The sequence below is a fragment of the Nomascus leucogenys genome, chromosome 12 (assembly GCF_006542625.1).
Source record: "Nomascus leucogenys isolate Asia chromosome 12, Asia_NLE_v1, whole genome shotgun sequence".
In the NCBI taxonomy this organism is placed as follows: Eukaryota; Metazoa; Chordata; class Mammalia; order Primates; family Hylobatidae; genus Nomascus; species Nomascus leucogenys.
In genome coordinates this window covers 320185-339835 of record NC_044392.1, presented here as the reverse complement: position 1 = coordinate 339835, position 19651 = coordinate 320185, and the positions used below count along the sequence as shown (strand labels likewise).

Below are 19651 nucleotides of genomic sequence, written 5' to 3'. Positions count from 1 at the left end.
TTTCTCATTGTCAAGTTTCTCCTCTTTGCCTGCCGTTTTCTCACTGGTATCTCCTTTCCATAATGGTTCTTGGCATCAGCTATTCTGATTATACTGTTCTGATGTCTTTTAGTGAAATGGAACCATCCTGATCTAGGTTTCTGTATGCAAAAAATCCTGGAGAACAAAAGTAGGTGTGGAGACGAATAGCCTGTCTTTATGAGGAAATAATCTAGCAAAGGCAGTTTTATTATTAAAGTATGGAAATCTACTCTAGTTAACAAACATTCAGGGGATTTAATGAAAGAACACTAAGGACTCTGAACCTCAGAGCAAGAAATATATACGGGGCTTCCTGAATACTTGGAGGCTTTCTGTTTTTTTTTAAGGGCGCTGTAGTCCCTTGTCTCTGCTTCTTTCAGCACATTTCTTTCTCTATGTTGACTGCTACCTTTTGCTTATACGTCAATTAGCCACCACACCCGGGTAATTTTTGTATTTTTGGTAGAGACAGGGTTTCACTGTGTTGGCCATGCTGGTCTTGAACTGCTGACCTCGGGTGATCTGTCCACCTCGGCCTCCCAAAGTTCTGTGATTGCAGGTGTGAGCCTGTAAATTTGTTTAAATATGGAAATTTTCAGTGTGATTTAATGAACTCCCCAACTCAGTGATACACTGTTGTAACTGAGTTTGGTTTCTCTAATCAGGCAACAGACAACTAGTCAAATCGGCTCCAGAAAAGGGACGTTCATTGTAAAGACACAAGAATGCCAGCAAAGCAAGTACAAGAACTGAACCAGAACGCTAGCAAAACCTGTGTCGTTTTTAGTGGTTTTATTCCAGAATGCGTGGTTTAACATAGTATTCGCTTTATTCTGCTTTTTAAGATTCAGTGTTCAATAATATCTGCTTGAAAAATGGATAAATTGTAATTATTCAAATAATTGAATTTCTATTTGGATCATTAACTTTTTACAATTCAGAATTCCTTTGTGCCCAAGTCTGTTTGAATTTATTTTCCATGGCTGGGTGCGGTGGCTAATACCTGTAATCCCAGCACTTTAGAAGGCGGGAGGATTGCTTGAGGTCAGGAATTCGAAACCAGCCTAGACAACATAGTGAAACCTTGTCTCTACAAAAAAATTAAAAACAATTAGCTGGGTGTGGTGGTGTGTGTCTCTAGTCCTGGCTACTCAGGAGGCTGAGGTGGGAGTTTGAGGCTGTAGTGAGCTGTGATTGCGCCACTGCATTCCAGCCTAGGTAACAGAGCCAGACCCTGTCTCAAAAAAATAAAGTAGGCTGGGCGTGGTGGCTAACACCTGTAAGCCCAGCACTTTAGGAGGCCATGCTGGATGCATCACTTGGGCTCAGGGCTTCGAGACTTGCCTGGGCAACATGGTGAAACCTCGTCTTCTACAAAAAATATGAAAATTAGCTGGACGTGGTGGCACATACTTATAGTCCCAGCTGCTCAGGAGGCTGAGGTGGAAGGATCACTTGAGCCTGGAAGGTGGAGGTTGCGGTGAGGCGAGATCGCACCACTGCACTCCAGCCTGGGCAACAGAGCCAGACTCCATCTCAAAAAAAAAAAAAAAATCAGTAAGGTCGTCTTCTAAAATTCCTTTATTTCTTGGCTTGATAACCAATATGGTCTCCTAATTCTCTTCCTAGCCCTGTATTTAGATTTCCACCTTTTATTTCTGCCAGCCCACATTGTAGTCAAGGAAGATAACGTTTTTTTTCTTTTTTGTATTTGTTTTTGAGAGACAGGGTTCAAGTGATTTTCCTGCCTCAGCCTCCCGAGTGGCTGAGACTACAGGCATGCGCCATTATGCCCAGCTAATTTTTGTATTTTTAGTAGAGACAGAGTTTCACCATGTTGGCCAGGCTGGTCTTGAACTCCTGACCTCAGGTGATCTGCCCGCCTTAGCCTCCCAAAGTGCTAGGATTACAGGCGTGAGCCACCATGCCTGGCCCACTTTATTTCATTTTTGAAAAAGGGTCTCCCACTGTGGCCCAGGCTGGAGTGTAGTGGTTGGCTCATTGCAGCCTCCATCTCCGAGGCTCAAGCAGTCCTCCTGCTTTAGCTGCACGAGTAGCTGGGACTACAGGCACATGCCAAAAGATTTGTAAAGTGATGCTTTTAATTTTTCATTTTCCAAAATGTGGTAATGTAGTTCCAGGTTTATCTATTTGATTAAAAACCTTTTTTTTTTTTTTTTTTTTTTTTTTAAAGATCACGCCACTGCACTCCAGCCTGGGCGACAGAGCAGGAGTCTCAAAAAACAAAACAAAACATTAACCTGCCACTCAAATAGATTGCTAGAGAAAAGGGAAGTGTAGAAGGAACTTGAAAGGTTTATTCTACCTTGATGGGAGCGTTTACTCTGATTATCATTGACAGCTAGCTTTTCTCCTTTATCGTGGAAAATACTTCTCACTTCTAAAATATATCCTACAAATATTTCTTACAGTGCCTTCATTCTTTGATTTCTCTTGATTCTTGAGCATCTTTTTCTGAGTGTTAGTTTTGTTTCCTAGGAAGAATTTTGTCTGGAGAGTCTGCCCTGTGCCAGTGACTGTACAAAATACAGCTCCCAGTAGAAATAAATAAGTTTCCAAATAGTTAAGAACTTTTGTGAGAGAATGACTTGGTTTATCTCATGTAGTCAACGTGGGTGAATGGTTTAAAATGGAGTTTCTGCACTACCAAAACTTTTAGAAATTGAGCCTCCTTTCTCAACAATTGACTATAAGAGGTAGGGCAGGAGGGTGGTATACAGGGATAGGGAAAGAGTGTGGTTCTTGTATAAATGAGGCAGCGGGAGATACCCTGAAAGAGGGAGGTGGGGAGGGTGAGTAGAGAGAAGAGAGGGAGAGAAGAGACCAGAGAGAGAGAGAGAGAGAGGGCCAGGGGAGGCAGGGAGAGAGAGTGCACATATCCAAGAGAGCGTAAGTAAATGGTGAAAGAGAATGGTGGCAGGAAGATAGTGTAGAAAGGAATGGAGAATGCTACAAGGATGAGCAAGTTTTGAAGGTAGGGGAAGAGATAGTGAAAAGCAAAGGCAAGACCAAGAGAGCACATTCATCGAAGCCCACAGCAGGAACTGACAGCAGTTTTATCTAGTAAAATAATAGAATATTGGAGGTGGAAACTTCCTTTGACTGCTAGGGGGCAGCATGGTGGTACAGAAAGGGCCTTGAACTTTAAATTGGAAGACTTGAATTAAGATCCTGGCGGTGCCATTTAAGTGCTCTGAGCCTTAGTTTCCTCCTGTGCTGTTCCCTACCTAACAATGGTTGGAGAAGGCATTTCTTGGAGGATCAGTTTCCTAATCTCTAAAATGGGAATAATCACTGAGATGGTTGTGATGGCTCCATAAATATGCACAGCGCATACTTTTTTTCTTACTCCTACTTAGTTTCCTTGGGACATATAAATAGAATTTTTAATATTTCTGGTTGAAACTGTATTTGTAGATTTTTGGATTTCCAAGAAATGTCTAGCTCTATTTAAATGTATAATTAGATTCCACAGAAAGAGCTAGACACAGAGCTTTGTGCATTTGATTTACATGCTTTGTCAATGTTAATGCTGGCCTAAAGGTTTATCATTTCATAAAACATTTGTAGAGTTCCCAACTAACATCCTGTCTTCATCCTCCCTACTCTCCTTTATTTTTATTATATACAGTTTAGGAGTCTATTTATTGTGCTCATGTAAATAATGTAAACACCATGTAAAATGATCATAGCTCCTATTTCAGGGCCTTGTCTGTCTCTTTGTGCTCATGTAACTAACTGAATTTTACTCTTACTTTGAGTTTTATAAATTTCGATTTTTAGTGAGCATTCCCAATCTTTTGTATCTTAGTGATACAGCGTGTCTCATTTGTAGCATAGTATTGGCTGTGGGTTTTAAAAATACGTGATTGAAAACAATAATGCACCTGTATCTTTATGAGTGTTAGTTCTGACAGTTAAGATTCTTAGGTGACATAATGTATAGGCAGCATGTTCATTAAATCCTTTTTTTTTTTTTTTTTCCGGAGACTCTCATTCTGTCACCCAGGCTAGAGTGTAGTGGCGTGATTTCCGCTCACTGGAGCCTCGACTGCCCGGATGCTGTCCCATCTCAGCGTCTGGAGTAGCTGGGACCATAGGCGTGTATCACCATGCCCAGCTATTTTATTTTTATTTTTATTTTTTAAATTTTTATCTGTAGAGACGGGGTACTCTACTACATTGCCCAGGCTGGTCTTGAACTCCTGGGCTTTAGTGATCTTGCCTCAGATAAAATTCTTAAACTGATTCTCTTAACTGTATTCTGGCTCATGTTCTCCATACTCTTTTCTCTCATTGCGTGGCCCTAACTTGACCCTCAATACGTTTATCCAGTGGTAGAAATTGTAAACAGACATTGGAAGGTAGTGGAGATCAGAGGAAGGAGTTTGAGAGACTCCTGCTTCAGGTAGTCAGCATTGTTTTTCATGTAGGCAGAAGAGCAAAGCCTACGTCTTTTTTTTTTTTTTTTTTTTTTTTTTTTGAGACAGAATCTCGCTCTGTCACCCAGGCTGGAGTGCAATGGCGCGATCTTGGCTCACCTCAACCTCCCCCTCCCGGGTTCAAGGGTTCAAGTGCTTCTCCCACCTCAACCTCCTGGGATTACAGGCGCCTGCCACCACGCCCGGCTAATTTTTGTATTTTTAGTAGATAACAGGGTTTCACCATGTTGGCCAGGCTGGTCTTGAACTCCTGATCTCAAGTGATCCTCCTGCCTCCCAAAGTGCTGGGATTACAGGCTTGAGCCACTGTGCCCAGCCCTTTTTTTTTTTGAAAAAGGATCTCGCTCTGTTACCTAGATTAGAGTGCAGTGGTGTGATCACGGCTCACTGCAGCCTCTAGCTCCTGGGCTTACGTGATCCTCCCACCTCAGCCTCCTGAGTATCTGGGTGTGTGCCACCACAGCCCAACTAATTTTTATATTTTTTGTAGAGAGGGGAATTTTGCCATGTTCTCCAGGCTGGGAGCCTACATCTTTAATAAACAAAGGAATGTACTCTTGAATCCCTTGCCTAGGGGTAGGTAGTGACTCTAGCCTCAGGCAGCAGAGACATGCTTGCTGCTCATAACAAAGAAGACCAGTAAACTAGCTGAATTGTAACTGTTTTGAATAATCTATTTCACACATCATCCTTGATGTTATTACCTTGTAGGAATGGCTTTGGAGACAGATAGGTACATTGAAGCCTAAAGAGATTGTTATGCTGTAGGTAGGATTACATTTAACAATGAGTAAGGTTTGGAGGGATTCTTGTGACATGTTATTTTCTCCCCTGGTTAGGTTCGGGGAGCCCCCAGGGCTCTCCCAATATGGAGAGATACTGGGATACTTCATTATAGGGTTTGCATCCCCCTTTCCTGAGGTTTACCAAAGAGAAATAGTGGATTGGATCAAATGCACTCCCTAATTTAACGTAACTGTTCACAACTGGGGAGGAGCCATGATCTTTTGACTCATTAGGTCACATTGTCATCTTGAAGACGTCATTGCTCTTCAGAATGTTGGTCTTTACTTATTAAATTAAAAAGTATAAAAAATAGCTAACATAATTCTCGTGATGGAATTTGCTTTTTCATTTATTTGGATTTTGTGTTTTTCATGTTTTGAAAATATAAGGGAATGGGAGGGGAGAAAGTAGGGATCATTGCTGAACCCTGATGGTTGAAGGTAAGTGAATGTTTAATCTCTCAGTCACTTGATCATTGCTGTTGTCTTTGCCAATGTCTGAAAGTAAACAGAAGAAATTTTCAAGTGTGTGTAATGTGTATGTAAAATTCAAGATGCTGACTTGAAGATTTTTCCTTCTCTATTCTAAACAATAGGTGCGTTCCATGGATGAACTGAATCATGATTTTCAAGCACTTGCTCTGGAGGGAAGAGCGATGGGAGAGGTAAGTGAACTGGTGTGTCAGAAAAGTGGGCCTGTTTTTAAGGGAAGGTTGGAGTTGTCTTTCATCAAATGTGTCCAAATCTAGTCTCCAGAAATACGTGCTTGCTTTTCCTTGTTGCCATTCTCATGCTAGGAACGGGATGCTGGAGAATTTTGCCAAAACTATGTTGTTAAAGGAAGAATGTGAACCATAACCTAATGTCTTAAAAGCAAAACAAAGTAGCCAAAATGTGAGCACAAATTATTGAATATTAATGTCAGCTATAAATTGAGACATTAAAAGTTTAAGAAGTATTTTAATTTTATATGCATTAAAGGCCAACCTTTACCTCATTTTCCAGTGGCTAGGTTTTCCCCCCAACCCACCCCCCCGCCAATGGCAAAGGGAGTCTTAGATTGGCTGCTAATCAGAAAATGTCAGTAACCTATTTTTAAAGTAATGCCTTTTTTGAGGAAGTTGTTTAGAGCCCCATTGTGAAAGTTGTTAGGGTTCTGGTGGAGGAATTACAGAAGGTAGAGACCTGAGCCAGTCATCCCTTACAGGAAATTCAGAAATAAGAATTTTGCTTTGATTGTAATGTTTAAAATTTGCAGAAACAAAATTTACTTTTATCCATTACATCAATAGGGAGGGTTGCCATAAGTCTTAAAAAGGAAGGGGGTATAGATACCTAACATGTAGCCAACTGCTGGCTATTCTAGCTGTGACAATAAGCATGTATTGATGACAAAGGTAGAATATACAGTTTGAATTAACTACTTAAAATACCACAGGCCTGCAAGTGACATTTTTTGTGGCTCTCTTATTCTGGAAAGTAATGTTAGGTTTTCTCTTCCATTTCATTTTTTGTGTATCTAATATTTGATAGTTCCTACATCGATTTTAATGTTTCACAAGAGGGAGAATTACTTTATTCTAGGGTCCTCATTTATACCATTTATTAGATACATTTGTTCTTTGATTTAGCAAATACTTGATCCCCAGGCACTGTGCTAGGCTCTGAGGTCAAAATTAGGATAATTACTCTTCTGAGTTTGAAGCACATATTCCTTGATTGCCTTTGTGGTTAGGCAGTGAACAGTTAAAAATTGTTGATGTTTAAACTGAGATTCTTGCTTTCTTTGTTACAAGATTTTGTTTCCAACTTTCTGAATCATCTTGTGGCCACAGAGTCCAGTGTCCTATCATCTTGAGTTCATGCATTTTTGGTCTGTTTTCCTCCTAGAGCTTTAGGAGGTGACTGGGAGATGTCCTTGTGTTTCCTGTGCCTGCCTAATGTCACTGACACAATGCAAATCAGTAAACCCTGTATGGTTTAGAAAGTCTAGAAGACTTTGTCACTAAGTTTTTGAGCAAATTTGAACAGAAAGTTAACATATTTGTTGGATATTAAGTATAGAAAGAGAAACTATATTTATTGTCTTTCTTATTCCTACAATTCTAAGCTGGTGTATTCCACCAAAAATCCAATTCCAGGTGGTTTTTCTTTCTTTTTTGAATTTTTTATAAAAATGGAGACAGAGTCTCACTATGTTGTCCAGACTAATCTTGGGCTCAAGTGATCCTTCTGCCTTGACCTCCCAAAGTGTTGAGATTACAGTCATGAGCCACTGTGTCCAGCCTGTTTTTATTTTTTAAAAATTAATGATATAAGAATAATGTCCTGTTACTGTTTTGTGAGCAACAGTTTATAATCACTGAATGCTTAATTTTAATTGAATAGCAAACAATTTCAGTAGAGGGTAAAGTTTATTTAAATGACAAGTTGACAGTGTTAAATTCTTTTTTTTATCATTTTTTTCTTCCAGAAACGCCTTTTTTTTTTTTTTGGTGTATATGTATAATTCCTCGGGCATGGATATAGGCATATGTTAATAACAAAACAGTATATTCCATCAGTAATGTTGTGTCATTCTTCTTCCTTTCCCCACTATTTACAAGTAACAGTAACAACTAGCATTTATCAACCATAGGTAGATGCTAAGGGGTTTTTATGCATTATCTGATTAATAACTCTATGAGGACAGTTCTATTATCTGGATAAGGAAAAAGGTCAAGAGAGACGAAATAATTTGCCCAGGGTAACACATCTAGTAAGTGATAGGATTCTTCCCTGGCTTCCTACCACTGCAAGACATGTGCCCTTGATTAGGGTAAATGAAGTTAATATTTGTAAAATAATTGAGAGGTAAAACATTTCCTAAGTGTGGAGTGAGGTTTCTGTATTCGAGGAGTTCTTTAGCTAGTTGAGGAAACAATGAATATACATATAAACAGAAAGAGTAAATTTTTTTCTGTGGTTGGAGTTCAGAGAAGGAAGGATCATTATTGACAGGACTAGTTAGACTTTAATGGAGGAGAGATATTCCTTAAAAAGCATCTTCTGGTTTAGTTAGGCTTTGGATAGGTACAGATTAAGAGAATTTTTTTTTTTGCAGCAATGGGAGAACAGCACAAAAGAAAAAATGAAAATAAGCTTTTTTTTTTCTTTTTTTACTTGGTCACCCAGGCTAGAGTGCAGTGGCACAATCTCAGCTCACTGTAACCTCCGCCTCCTGGGTTCATGCAATTCTCCTGCCTCAGCCTCCCGAGTAGCTTGGACTACAGGTGCATGCCGCCATGCCCGGCTAATTTTTTTTTGTATTTTAGTAGAAACAGGGTTTCACTGTGTTGCCCAGGCTGGTCTCGAACTCCTGAGCTCAGGCAGTCTGCCCGCCTCGGCCTCCCAAAGTGCTAGGATTACAGGCATGAGCCACCGTGCCTGGCGGAAAATAAGCTTTTATAATAAAAAAGAACAGCTTCTAATTAACTTCATTATATTTTCTTCCTTTTTAGCAATAAAACATCTCTGAGAGGGAGTGTGTATAAATACAGTATTTACTGGCTGGGCGCGGTGGCTCACGCTGTAATCCCAGCACTTTGGGCGGCCGAGGTGGGGAGATCACCTGAGGTCAGGAGTTCGAGACCAGCCTGGCCAACATAGTGAAATCCCATCTCTACTAAAAATACAAAAATTAGCTGGGCGTGATGGTGTGCGCCTGTAGTCCCAGCTACTTGGGAGACTGAGGCAGGAGAATCACTTGAATCCAGGAGGTGGAGGTTGCACTGAGCCCAGATAGTGCCACTGCACTCCAGCCTGGGCAACAGAGTGAGTGAGACTCCGTCTCAAAAACAAAGACCAAAAACAAACCAGTATTTACCCATATAAACACTAGAAGTAAATTGCATGACTTTTAAGCCAGGCACCGTATCTTCATTTAAGTTATTTGGTTTCTTTGTGGATGTGTGGGCACCTGTGCACGTGTGCATCTGTGTGAGTCATTAGGGTAAATGCTAGTTATGTAAAGAATGTATGGAGTCTTTAGAATTCAAATAGAATTGGTTCCATTCAAAGTAATTGATTTCTAATAATTAAAGTTAGTGCTGGTTGACTCTTGTTACATTTTTTTCTTCAAAGCCACTGTTGGCCTCTTGGTGTCACTTTGAAAGGTTTAGAGTATTTCTTAGAATAAATCTTGCTAAGAAGTGACTACTTAAAAATATCACTCTCCAAGCTGTTCTTTGCTGAAGGACTCAGTACAAGTGCTTTATGTGCCTCCTATTCTACAAAGCTAATATAAAAAAGAAGATAGGAAAAGATCTTAGGATCAGGGCCACAAATTATTTAAAAATTTTGTCTACTTGTTAGCCCCTTTCATTTGGCTTAAAGCCCCAAAAAGTTTAAAGGCACATACTTTAGCAGCTTTTATTTACGTATCAAGAGATGAGTCCGTTAATCGAGGATTCTAGAAAAGGATGTTTGTAGTAGAGAGGAAGGCTCACTGGCCTTGGGCTTCTGGGCTCTATTTCTAAATTGGTTTGGTTTATGATCTTGCATAACCTGTTTGCTCCACCTGTAGGTTGGCAGCATTGTTACTGTTCATGACCTAGAAAAGGATGGATTTTTTAAAAAGAGAGAGGTTGTAAGTACTTTGAGAGTTTGACAGAAAGGTACTTTGTTCACATAATTGGTTTTTTAACTTTTAAAAATCAAGGACCTTTTTTTCCCTTAAGATTCTTTAGTGTTTTATGTGTAGTGAACTTGACAACTTCCAGGGAAGTTAAAATAGTAGTGAATACTGGCTTATTTCTACAACAAATGGAGTATATTTAGATATGTGACTCTTCATCTTTGTCTTAGAAAGCTGAAGTGTAGAAAAACATACCCTTGATTATAACAAGTTTGTAAACCTGACGAAGGAAATCTAGGAAGTGCTCCTATATATGGAGTGATAACAAATCCTGCCTTATTCACAGGAATTAGGATAACTTAAGATACATGTAAATTGTAGCTTTATATTCTCATTAGACATTATATAGTACTTGATCCATAGGTGTGGGATAGCAGAATGGCTTATAGAGGGAGGAATTGGATAGTGATTTGGGTGAGCTGTTAATCCAAAGAAAGGCAAAATTTGGTGGGATAGAGGTAGCATTGGATTGGGCCAAAACTCTGATGCCACAACTTCTTAGAGCCTAGGTTCAAACATTCATCTTCTTTGGACTTACTTTTTTCTACCCGTAAGACAAAGATGTTGGACTAGACAGTTTCCCAGGACCTTTTCAGGTCTAAGATTCTGGGAGCTTGCCCTTCTTTCTCTCTTTAAAAAGACAGAAAAGAGGAATTGTTCTGGCCTTTTTAGGATATAGTAGAGAGTGTCTAAAAGATACCCTTTTAGATTGACTTTCCCCCTGTGATTTAGAGATTTTGTAATTTTTCATTGGGGTTTTTTTTTTTGGAGACAGGGTCTCGCTCTGTCACCAGGCTGGAGTGCAGTGGCGTGATCTTGGCTCACTGCAAATTCCGCCTCCCAGGTTCAAGCGATTCTCCTGCCTCAGCCTCCTGAGTGGCTGCAAGTACAGATGTGCGCCACCACACGCCCAGCTAATTTTTGTATTTTTAGTAGACGGGGTTTCACCACGTTGGCCAGATGGTCTCTATCTCTTGACTTTGTGATCCGTCCACCGTGGCTTCCCAAAGTGCTGGAATTACAGGCGTGAGCCACTGCGCCTGGCCTCATTGGGTTCTTTAAAGTGACTTATTCACCGTCTGCATCTGCCCAAGACATTGACGTGTCCATCAGAGTTCGTGGGATGGTAATACTGGAGTCAGGGCAAGTATTAGCCTGACTCCAGTATGGAGACTAAATTTGTTAAATTTTTTTTCCACGTCTTTCTATTATGGCAAACAGTGTCTTAATAGAATTGGAGGCTTTTGAATAGCTAAAAGTACTTCTAGAATCCACAGCTCTGGGAGGGCTACCTTAACACTGGCAGTTCTTTGCAATTAGGGTGCCATAAAAGCAGTGCAGTTGACTCCAAAATGGACTGAGTTTTGGGAAAATGTCTGCCAGCAAAACCATATAGACTTTCTTGCTGAAGGGATGAAAAATTAATAATGCCTTGAGGTATATTTATATAAATATATGTGACCAAGCAGTGTAATTAATTCCCCTTTTTCCTCAAAAGGTAGCCTTTTTTTTTTTTTTTTTTTTTTTTTGAGATGGAGTCTCACTCTCGCCCACGCTGGAGTACAGTGGTGCGATCTCAGCTCACTGCAACCTTGACCTCCTGGGTTCAAGCAATTCTCCTGCCTCAGCCTCCCAAGTAGCTGGGACTACAGGCGTGTGCCACCATTCCCAGCTAATTGTTGTATTTTTTAAAAATAGAGACAGGGTTTCACTATGTTGGCCGGGCTGGTCTCGAACTCATGACTTCCAGTGATTCACCTGCTTCTGCCTCCCAAAGTGCTGGGATTACAGGCGTGACCCACTGCGCCCAGCCAAAATGTAGCTTTTGCGTACAATAGGAATAGTAAAAACACCCTAGTTGCCTTAACTTTTTCTTTTTTGGATATTTTTTTGACATCTTGCTCTTAAAAGGAAATGTTTATTTTAGAAAAAACAGCTAGCCATGCCAAGTGGTCTGGAGGAACAAGATATTGGTAGATGGCTTATTTTAGGTTAATGACTGTTAGAGGTAAAGTGACCTTCTTATCAGTATTGTTTGAGGAAGTTCCTGGGACCCAGAATAATAATTTTGGGATTGGGTTTGGGCACTTTGAGGAACGAGATAGGAGAAGGTGTTTTCTAACCCTGGAATTGTGGTCATATCTGATTTGGAACGTAGTTCCCAGGTCTGTCCTGACTTTGAGACCAATGTGCAAACCCCACCCATTCTTCTGCTGTCTTCTAACCTGCACTGGGAAGACCAGGAACATACTACTGTATGTAGATGTTAAGCTGTCTGGGAATGTTTGAATGCAGCAAACCATACTCTTGCAGCAGAAGATCCACATGCTGCTTACTTTGTCTTCATTAAATTTCTTCCCTTTCATCACCCTCCTTTGGCTAAAATGTTACTCTTTTATCCATACTAGCGTGCTTTATTGGAGGGAAGACTAATAAACAGTAACACTTTTCAATATCATGATCTATATGATATCATTATCCATATGAATCTCCCAATAGGTTTTTGAGAAGTATTATTCCCATTTTTTTTTTTTTTAAGATGAGCAGAATGAGCCCTAAGATTAAATGACTCCAGCTAAGTTCTTACGTGTCAAGATGGGGATTATCTTCAAATTCTGTTTTTTTTTTCCTAGGCTCGGAAGTAATAATAGCTACAAAATATTGAGTGTATACAATTTTCCCAGAACTATGCTAATCACCTCATGTATGTTACAATTTTTACAGTGGTCCTGCAATATTATGATGCCCTTTTTTTAAGATGGGCGAACAAGGATTAGAGAGGTTAATGTAATCATTAAGCCTCTGTTTGAACCCAGATCTCTTATAACTCAAATCCTGAGTTTTTCTGGTTGGTTTCTGCATATTCACAGTCTACTTATTCAAAATGTAGCTTCAGGTATCAGCTCCCCTATTAAAGCTTTTTTGCTCCCTCCCATTAGAAGCTGTGAAGGGGAATTCAGGTAGCAAGTGATTTGTAGTATTCTTATAAAGATGATACAAATGATGATCTGGGGCTTATCAAAGCCCCAGGTTTGTTTTATACATATACAAAGCCCAGTTTGTTTTATACACAATGATTTGTGTATATATGGTGATATTTTCTTTTTTCTCATATAAAAGTTTGTTGAGGGTGGGGCTTCAGCTAATAATGTGCTTTGTGAACAACAGCTTATTGAAAGAATCATTTATCAGTAAATATTTTTTCCTAAGCATGGATTCCTCTTTATTTTTCCTTTTACATCAGAAATTGGTATCCTTGTCTATCCCCCAAGGGAGCTCAGTTCAATTTAGTAAATATTAGTTGTATTTTCTGTTCACATGACTTTTCTGCTCTCAGGGATGTTGGAGTGTACAGGGAGAGAATAAGGAACAGACAAAACTGCAAGCATATATTCAGGCTGTCTGCAAATATGTGCATTTAAAAGCTATTCATTAGCTACTTTTGCAGAAATAAAGTATACAAGACAAACAGTAAATCAGCAGTGCTGTTACCCGAATTGAATCCGATATATAAAGGCATTTTTAAATAAAGGATCTTTTGTTTAATATAGTTATGTTGTTACAGATCGATGGTACTTTCTCTGGGCCATCTGTTGGAGCCCAGAAATATATCCCTCATTATATATACAGTAACCAGACATAATGATGTTTAGAAAAATAGAATTACTTTTGTCACATTGCTTTCTCAAGCTGGTATTAAACTATGTTGTGTGTAATTCCTTCTTGGTTACTGTAACCTTGCTAATAAGGAACCAGAACATCAAAGCAAATCCATTGTATTTTGATTAATTAGTGCATGGTGTGGTTCTCGTTGTAGTGAAGCATGTAGCAAAAGTGTATTTTCTGTGTTGTATTTTCCCCATATACATAGCAGGCATATCTATGAAATATCTATTTCCTATAATGAAGGAAAAGGGGAACTCAGTATTGAGATCCTTGTGTTTTTCAGATCAAAAATTTAAAATACCCTGAGGCTGACTGGGTGTGGGTTCATTAGAATATTTGGTCCCATCTTGATGCAGAGTATTCTTTGTTATCTCAGTCGGGCTGTTTGCTTCCTGCTTTGGGGAGGGGGTCATGAAGCAATCTAGATGTTTTCATCATTGTATTTGTGAACTTTACAGTATCCTGAGGGGTCTGGAGCTTCTCTTTTGTATACTGGGCTCACAAGTGCTGTAATATGTAATTATTAAAGTGAAGACTGTTATAAAATGAATGTGGTTATGCTATAGATCAAACCATGTAGTCAAAATAGTTATACCAAAAAGACACTTGCACTTGCATGTTTATTGCAGCACTATTCACAATAGCACAGACGTGGAATCAACTTAGGTGCCCAGCAACAGTGAATTGGATAAGGAACATGTGGTAACCTACACGCATAAAAAAGAATGAAATTATGTCCTTCGCAGCAACATGGATGCAGCTGGAGTCCATTATCCTAAGTGAATTGATCACTGGAACAGAAATCCAAATACCACACGTTCTCACTTGTAAGTGGGAACTAAGCATGGGGTACACATAGACATAAAGAAGGGAACAGTGGACCCTGAGGACTCCAAAAGGGGAAGGGAAGGAGGGAGGCAAGGGTTGAAAACCTACTTATTGGGTAACTATGTTCACTATTTGGGTGACAGGTTCAGTTGAAGCCCAAATCTCAGCATCACACAATATATTATAGCCATGTAACAAACCTGCATATTTGCTCTCTGAATCTAAAAAAAAAACCTGTGTAGTTTATTTATATGTAAAAACACGTGACCTTATTTATAGGTAACCTATGCTGTTCCTGTGTCATGCAGAAAAGCCCGATTGACTCTGGGAATTTCATCATTTTATCAACATACTTTACTGTCTAAAGTCTGTCAGGTTTTATGAAGATAGTAGAGAAGAGAAGTTTCTTGGCTTTGTTCCATTAACAAAATGGGAAGGTATAAAGAAACCTTTACTTTCAGATTCAGAAGGGCACGTGTATGGGAGCCTGTTCAGGTTAATTCATGACAAAATAACATGGAGTGTAAGGTGCTAACAGTATTTCTGAATGTTCTTTAATGGACTTGCTTTATGAAAGTATGAATGATACATTTTGATATGCTTGGTTTCTAGGATGAAGTCGTTGACAGACAGGGTTATGTTCTTCGGTCTGTGCAGAAAACAGGAAACCCCTGTGCGTTTTGAAGTTTAATGGTAGTCATCAAGTTTGCAATTCTGTCTAATATATAATTTGTGGTTGTCCTAAAATTTGTTTATTTATTTATGTTTTTGAGACAGAGTCTTGCCCTGTTGGCCAGGCTGGAGTGCAGCGGCACTGTCTTGGCTCACTGCAACTTCCACCTCCTGGGTTTAAGCGATTCTCGTGCCTCAGCCTCCCAAGTAACTGGGATCACAGGTGCCTGCCACCACACCTGGCTAATTTTGTACTTCTGATAGAGGTGGGGTTTCACCATATTGGCCAGGTTGGTCTCGAAAATCTGGGCTCAAGCGATTCGCCCGCCTCAGCCTCCCAAAGAGCTAGGATTACAGGCATGAGCCACCATACCCGGCCTGGTTGTCCTAAAATTTAAAAGCCACCAAATTCTTCTTATCTTGACTTGATTGCTCTTTTTGCTCTTACTGTCGCCCAGCAGCCTACATTTTTTTTTGGGGTTAAGGATGCTAAGCCTGTATCAGCTTGCTTAAAAATATTTGAAATTTAGGACATGAGCTCTCTTCTTAAAATTGCTATTAACTTTTGCCCTTTTGAAATTATATTGAAGTAGCCAGGCACAGTGGCTCATGCCTGTAATCCCAGCACGTTGGGAGGCTGAGGCGGGTGGATCACCTGAGGTCGGGAGTTCAAGACCAGCCTGACTAACATGGAGAAACCCCGTCTCTACTAAAAATACAAAATTAGCCAGGTGTGGTGGCGCATGCGTGTAATCCCAGCTACTCAGGAGGCTGAGGCAGGAGAAATGCTTGAACCCAGGAGGCGGAGGTTGAGGTGAGCTGAGATCGCGCCATTGCACTCCAGCCTGGGCAACAATAGAGAAACTCCATCTCAAAAAAAAAAAAAGAAAGAAATTATGTTGAAGGGGCCGGGCGCGGTGGCTCACGTCTGTGATCCCAGCACTTTGGGAGGCCGAGGTGGGCAGATCACGAGGTCGGGAGATCAAGACCATCCTAACATGGTGAAACCCCGTCTCTACTAAAAATACAAAAAAATTAGTCAGGTGTGGTGGTAGGTGCCCGTAGTCCCAGCTACTCGGGAAGCTGAGGCAGGAGAATGGCGTGAACCCGGGAGGCGGAGCTTGCAGTGAGCCGAGATCGCGCCACTGCACTCCAGCCTGGGCGACAGAGCAAGACTCCGTCTCAAAAAAAAAAAAAAAAAAAAAGAAAAAGAAATTATGTTGAAGTGAAATGTATCTGCTTGAGAGATATGCCTTATTTATTTGCAGTGAATTTCAGACCATCATAATCTCAGTTTTTATTTATTAGAGAATTAGTTGAAAATCATAACAAAAGTATATTTTGAAACAAGTGATCCACAATCCCAGTGCACTAACAATCACTCTTCTGCATTTATTTTTCTTTCCAGTCTTGATCCAGAAGGGAAGAATGCATGAGGAGAAGCAGTCTTTACGTGTACAATTTTGTATTTTACTTTATTTTATTTTTATTTTATTTTATTTTATTTTTGAGACAGAGTCTTGCTCTGTCGCCCAGGCTGGAGTGCAGTGGCACAATATCGGCTTACTGCAAGCTCTGCCTCCCGGGTTCACGCCATTCTCCTGCCTCAGCCCCCGGAGTAGCTGGGACTACAGGCGCCCGCCACTGCGCCTGGCTGATTTGTATTTTTAGTAGAGACAGGGTTTCACCATGTTGTCCAGGCTGGTCTCGAACTCCTGACCTCAAGCAGTGTGCCTGCCTCAGCCTCCCAAAGTGCTGAGATTACAAGCTTACTTTCAACTTTTTTTATTCTTTTTTTAAATTTTAATGTTTAAAAATAGAGATTGGGTCTTGCCATGTTGCTCAGGCTGGTCTCGAACTCCAAGTGACCCTGCCACCTCAGCCTCCTAAAGTGCTGGAGTTACAGGCATGAGCCACTGCATCCAGCCTCAACTTTTTTTTTATTATTATAAACACTTTGAATGTAGATTTTTTCTTTTTTTTGAGACTGGATCTTGCTCTGTTGCCCAGGCTAGAGTGCCGTGGCACAATCACGGCTCACTGCAGCTTTGACCTCCTGGGCTCAGGTGATCCTCCCACCTCAGCCAACTTCCTGAATAGCTAGGACCACAGGCATGTGCTACCACACTTGGCTTTTTTAAGTTTTTGTAGAGATGGGCTGTCACATGTTGCCCAGGCTGGTCTTGAACTTGTAGACTCAAGCTATCCTCCTGCCTCACCTCCCAAAGTGCTGGGATTACAGGAATCAGCCACCATACCTGACTGTGACTCTTGATACGTATGTAGTTTCTGAGGCCCTTCCAAAAGAATATGCTAACTAGGAATGGATGAACTTGGCTTTTTTTAAAGATATGTTTTAATAAGTTAAAGCTTTAAATAAAGCTTTAGTATAACTTAATATCAGTATAGTTCTTAGTATTTATAAAAGCACTTCATATACTATCTCACTTGATTTCACAACAACAGTCTGTGGTTTGGAGAGACTTAAGTTGTGAAAAATACAAAATTTTTACAAGTGAGACTACCACATGTGATTATCAGTGGTTACCAGTCAAACTTCTTCATTTCAGTTAGTTCTGAAAGGTCCTTTCTCTGAGTTGATGTCATCTTCTCTTAATGTACTGAGAGTGTGGTGAGATATATACTAAAAGATTAATAATTGTTTTGGTTGTTGGTCTGTCTTACCAGCTAGTTAAATATCAAGCATTTGTTTCCTGCATTAGCTACATTCCAGTGAAACTAAGCTTGCATTGTAAGTTAGAGATGCTAGATAATAACATGATCAAACTGATCACGTCCGCAAGGTTGTAACATCCATATTAGGAGTATTTCTTAAGATGCTCAGTTTCTGCTCTGAGAGATGCTCTGTGCAGCCTGTATTGAGTGTGTAAGCAGTTACCTAATATTTGATTCCTTTTGAGTACCGATTAGTCGCTGGAGAGCCCTTTTACTGTTGAGGTCATCAGTAAACCTCATGGATAAATCCCTATTCAAATGTTAGTGGTGGTATGGTCAAACAAGTCCGGGCAATAATTGTCTCGCCTCTGCAGTTCCTGCAAAGCCGTAATCATGGTTCTTGTAGTGTTGTTTTGTTGCGGTAGTTAATGTAAGGAGATTTGTACTGACATGGCCTAGGTGATGCCATGATCACTGTGTCTGATAGTTTGACATAGGAGCATTTCATTGACAAACTGTTAGTATTGTGATGTCTATTGGCTGCTACTTTGCTCTTTTAAAGAAGGATAGTAGCTGATTTTTTGTTTACTATTTCAGCATTGTATTATGTCATTACATGTGGTATCTCTTTCCTTGTACACAATAGGTCATTTTATAGATGAGAAAAAGCAGAAGAGGATAAAATTCACACAGCTGGGATTTAAAACTAGTTTAAAATAAAGTGATTTCAGGGCATTCATGGGTCTTTATCACTGTTCTTAAAATAAGAAGCCCAGAGTTTCTTGATACTCTCCATTTTTTATCGTCTTAATCTGTGTTTTAAGGGTTCTTGGTGTAGGGGTTTATGACATGATTGATTGTTAAGTGTTAAGTGTGGTTTTGTATATTGTTCTTTTTTGTTAGATGGAAAGGAAAAAAGGTGTTCCCAGACAAAATTTAAAAGAAGTGTCTCAAGTGGCTGACATTGCTTGTAAACTAGTGCTTGACTTCTGTTTTGTTTTCCAGAAGCCTCATGAATAAGCTTACTGATTTTTGTTTTTTTTTTTTTTTTTTTTACTTTTCGTAAGTTTTTTTATTTTATAAACTTACGATTCGGGATGGGATAAATAGTGTACGTGTGTTTCTCCCGGAGATTAGAGAGCAGACACTATTGGGGCAGTCAGGAGTCCACTTACTGCGACATTGCAAGAAAGAGGACAAGGTCTGTTTATTTTACTGCTGGGGACGATAGGACTCCCCAAGTCACGGTTCTCAGTTTGTAGATCTTGAAATGGACTGTAATTACTAATTCACATGATTGGGTTATGATACTGACCCCACACTAACCAGAACAACAAGAGGCTAATGTGTGAAACCAAAATGCAGTCTGCTGATTTTTTTTTTTTTTTTAAGGAGAAAACTCTTAGATGGACAAGGATGGTTGTGTTTGGTGATTGGCATGGTTGGCTATAGGAGGAAGCCAGTTCCTTTAAGAAGGTGGCTTGGTAAGCAGAGTTGGAGCCAGGGAGATTACTTGGGTGTTTTTAGTGTCCAGTGTAATTAAGCTACTGTCTAACCAGATGCATTAATTGCTTTGATAAGAATAGGCTTCTTTGTGCATCGTATGCCCTGCCCTTAAATATGTCACCTGGATAATACTGGCTACATCTGACTCCTTGGGTCTCCTTTGCTTTTGTTGGACCAATTCCTAATTCCTGTTATCTTCTTTTGGAATTGTCACATCGCTTAATCCTCTTACTGCCAAGTTATTCTTTAAAACAAACTCTGTGCATCTCTTTTGTGATCTGTTGCTTTTCGCCTTGTCAAAAAAAGCCAGTCTTTATTTCCAAATTCTTGATGGGGTGGATAGGAACTATCTTTTCATA

General features: G+C 39.9%; 1 protein-coding gene across 14 annotated transcripts in view; it reads left to right on the top strand.

The window, feature by feature from the left end:
• The window catches only part of PUM1 (pumilio RNA binding family member 1), a 130406-nt gene that overhangs the window by 31815 nt on the left and 78940 nt on the right, over positions 1-19651 (top strand). For 13 of the 14 annotated variants that reach the window (XM_030823268.1, XM_030823267.1, XM_030823265.1 and 10 more), the window contains exon 3: positions 5866-5934. The exons of the other annotated variant lie outside the window; for it this stretch is intronic. In XM_030823268.1, the coding sequence (XP_030679128.1) occupies positions 5866-5934 (69 nt within the window). The remainder of the gene's footprint in view (positions 1-5865; positions 5935-19651) is intronic. 14 annotated transcript variants of the gene reach the window in all.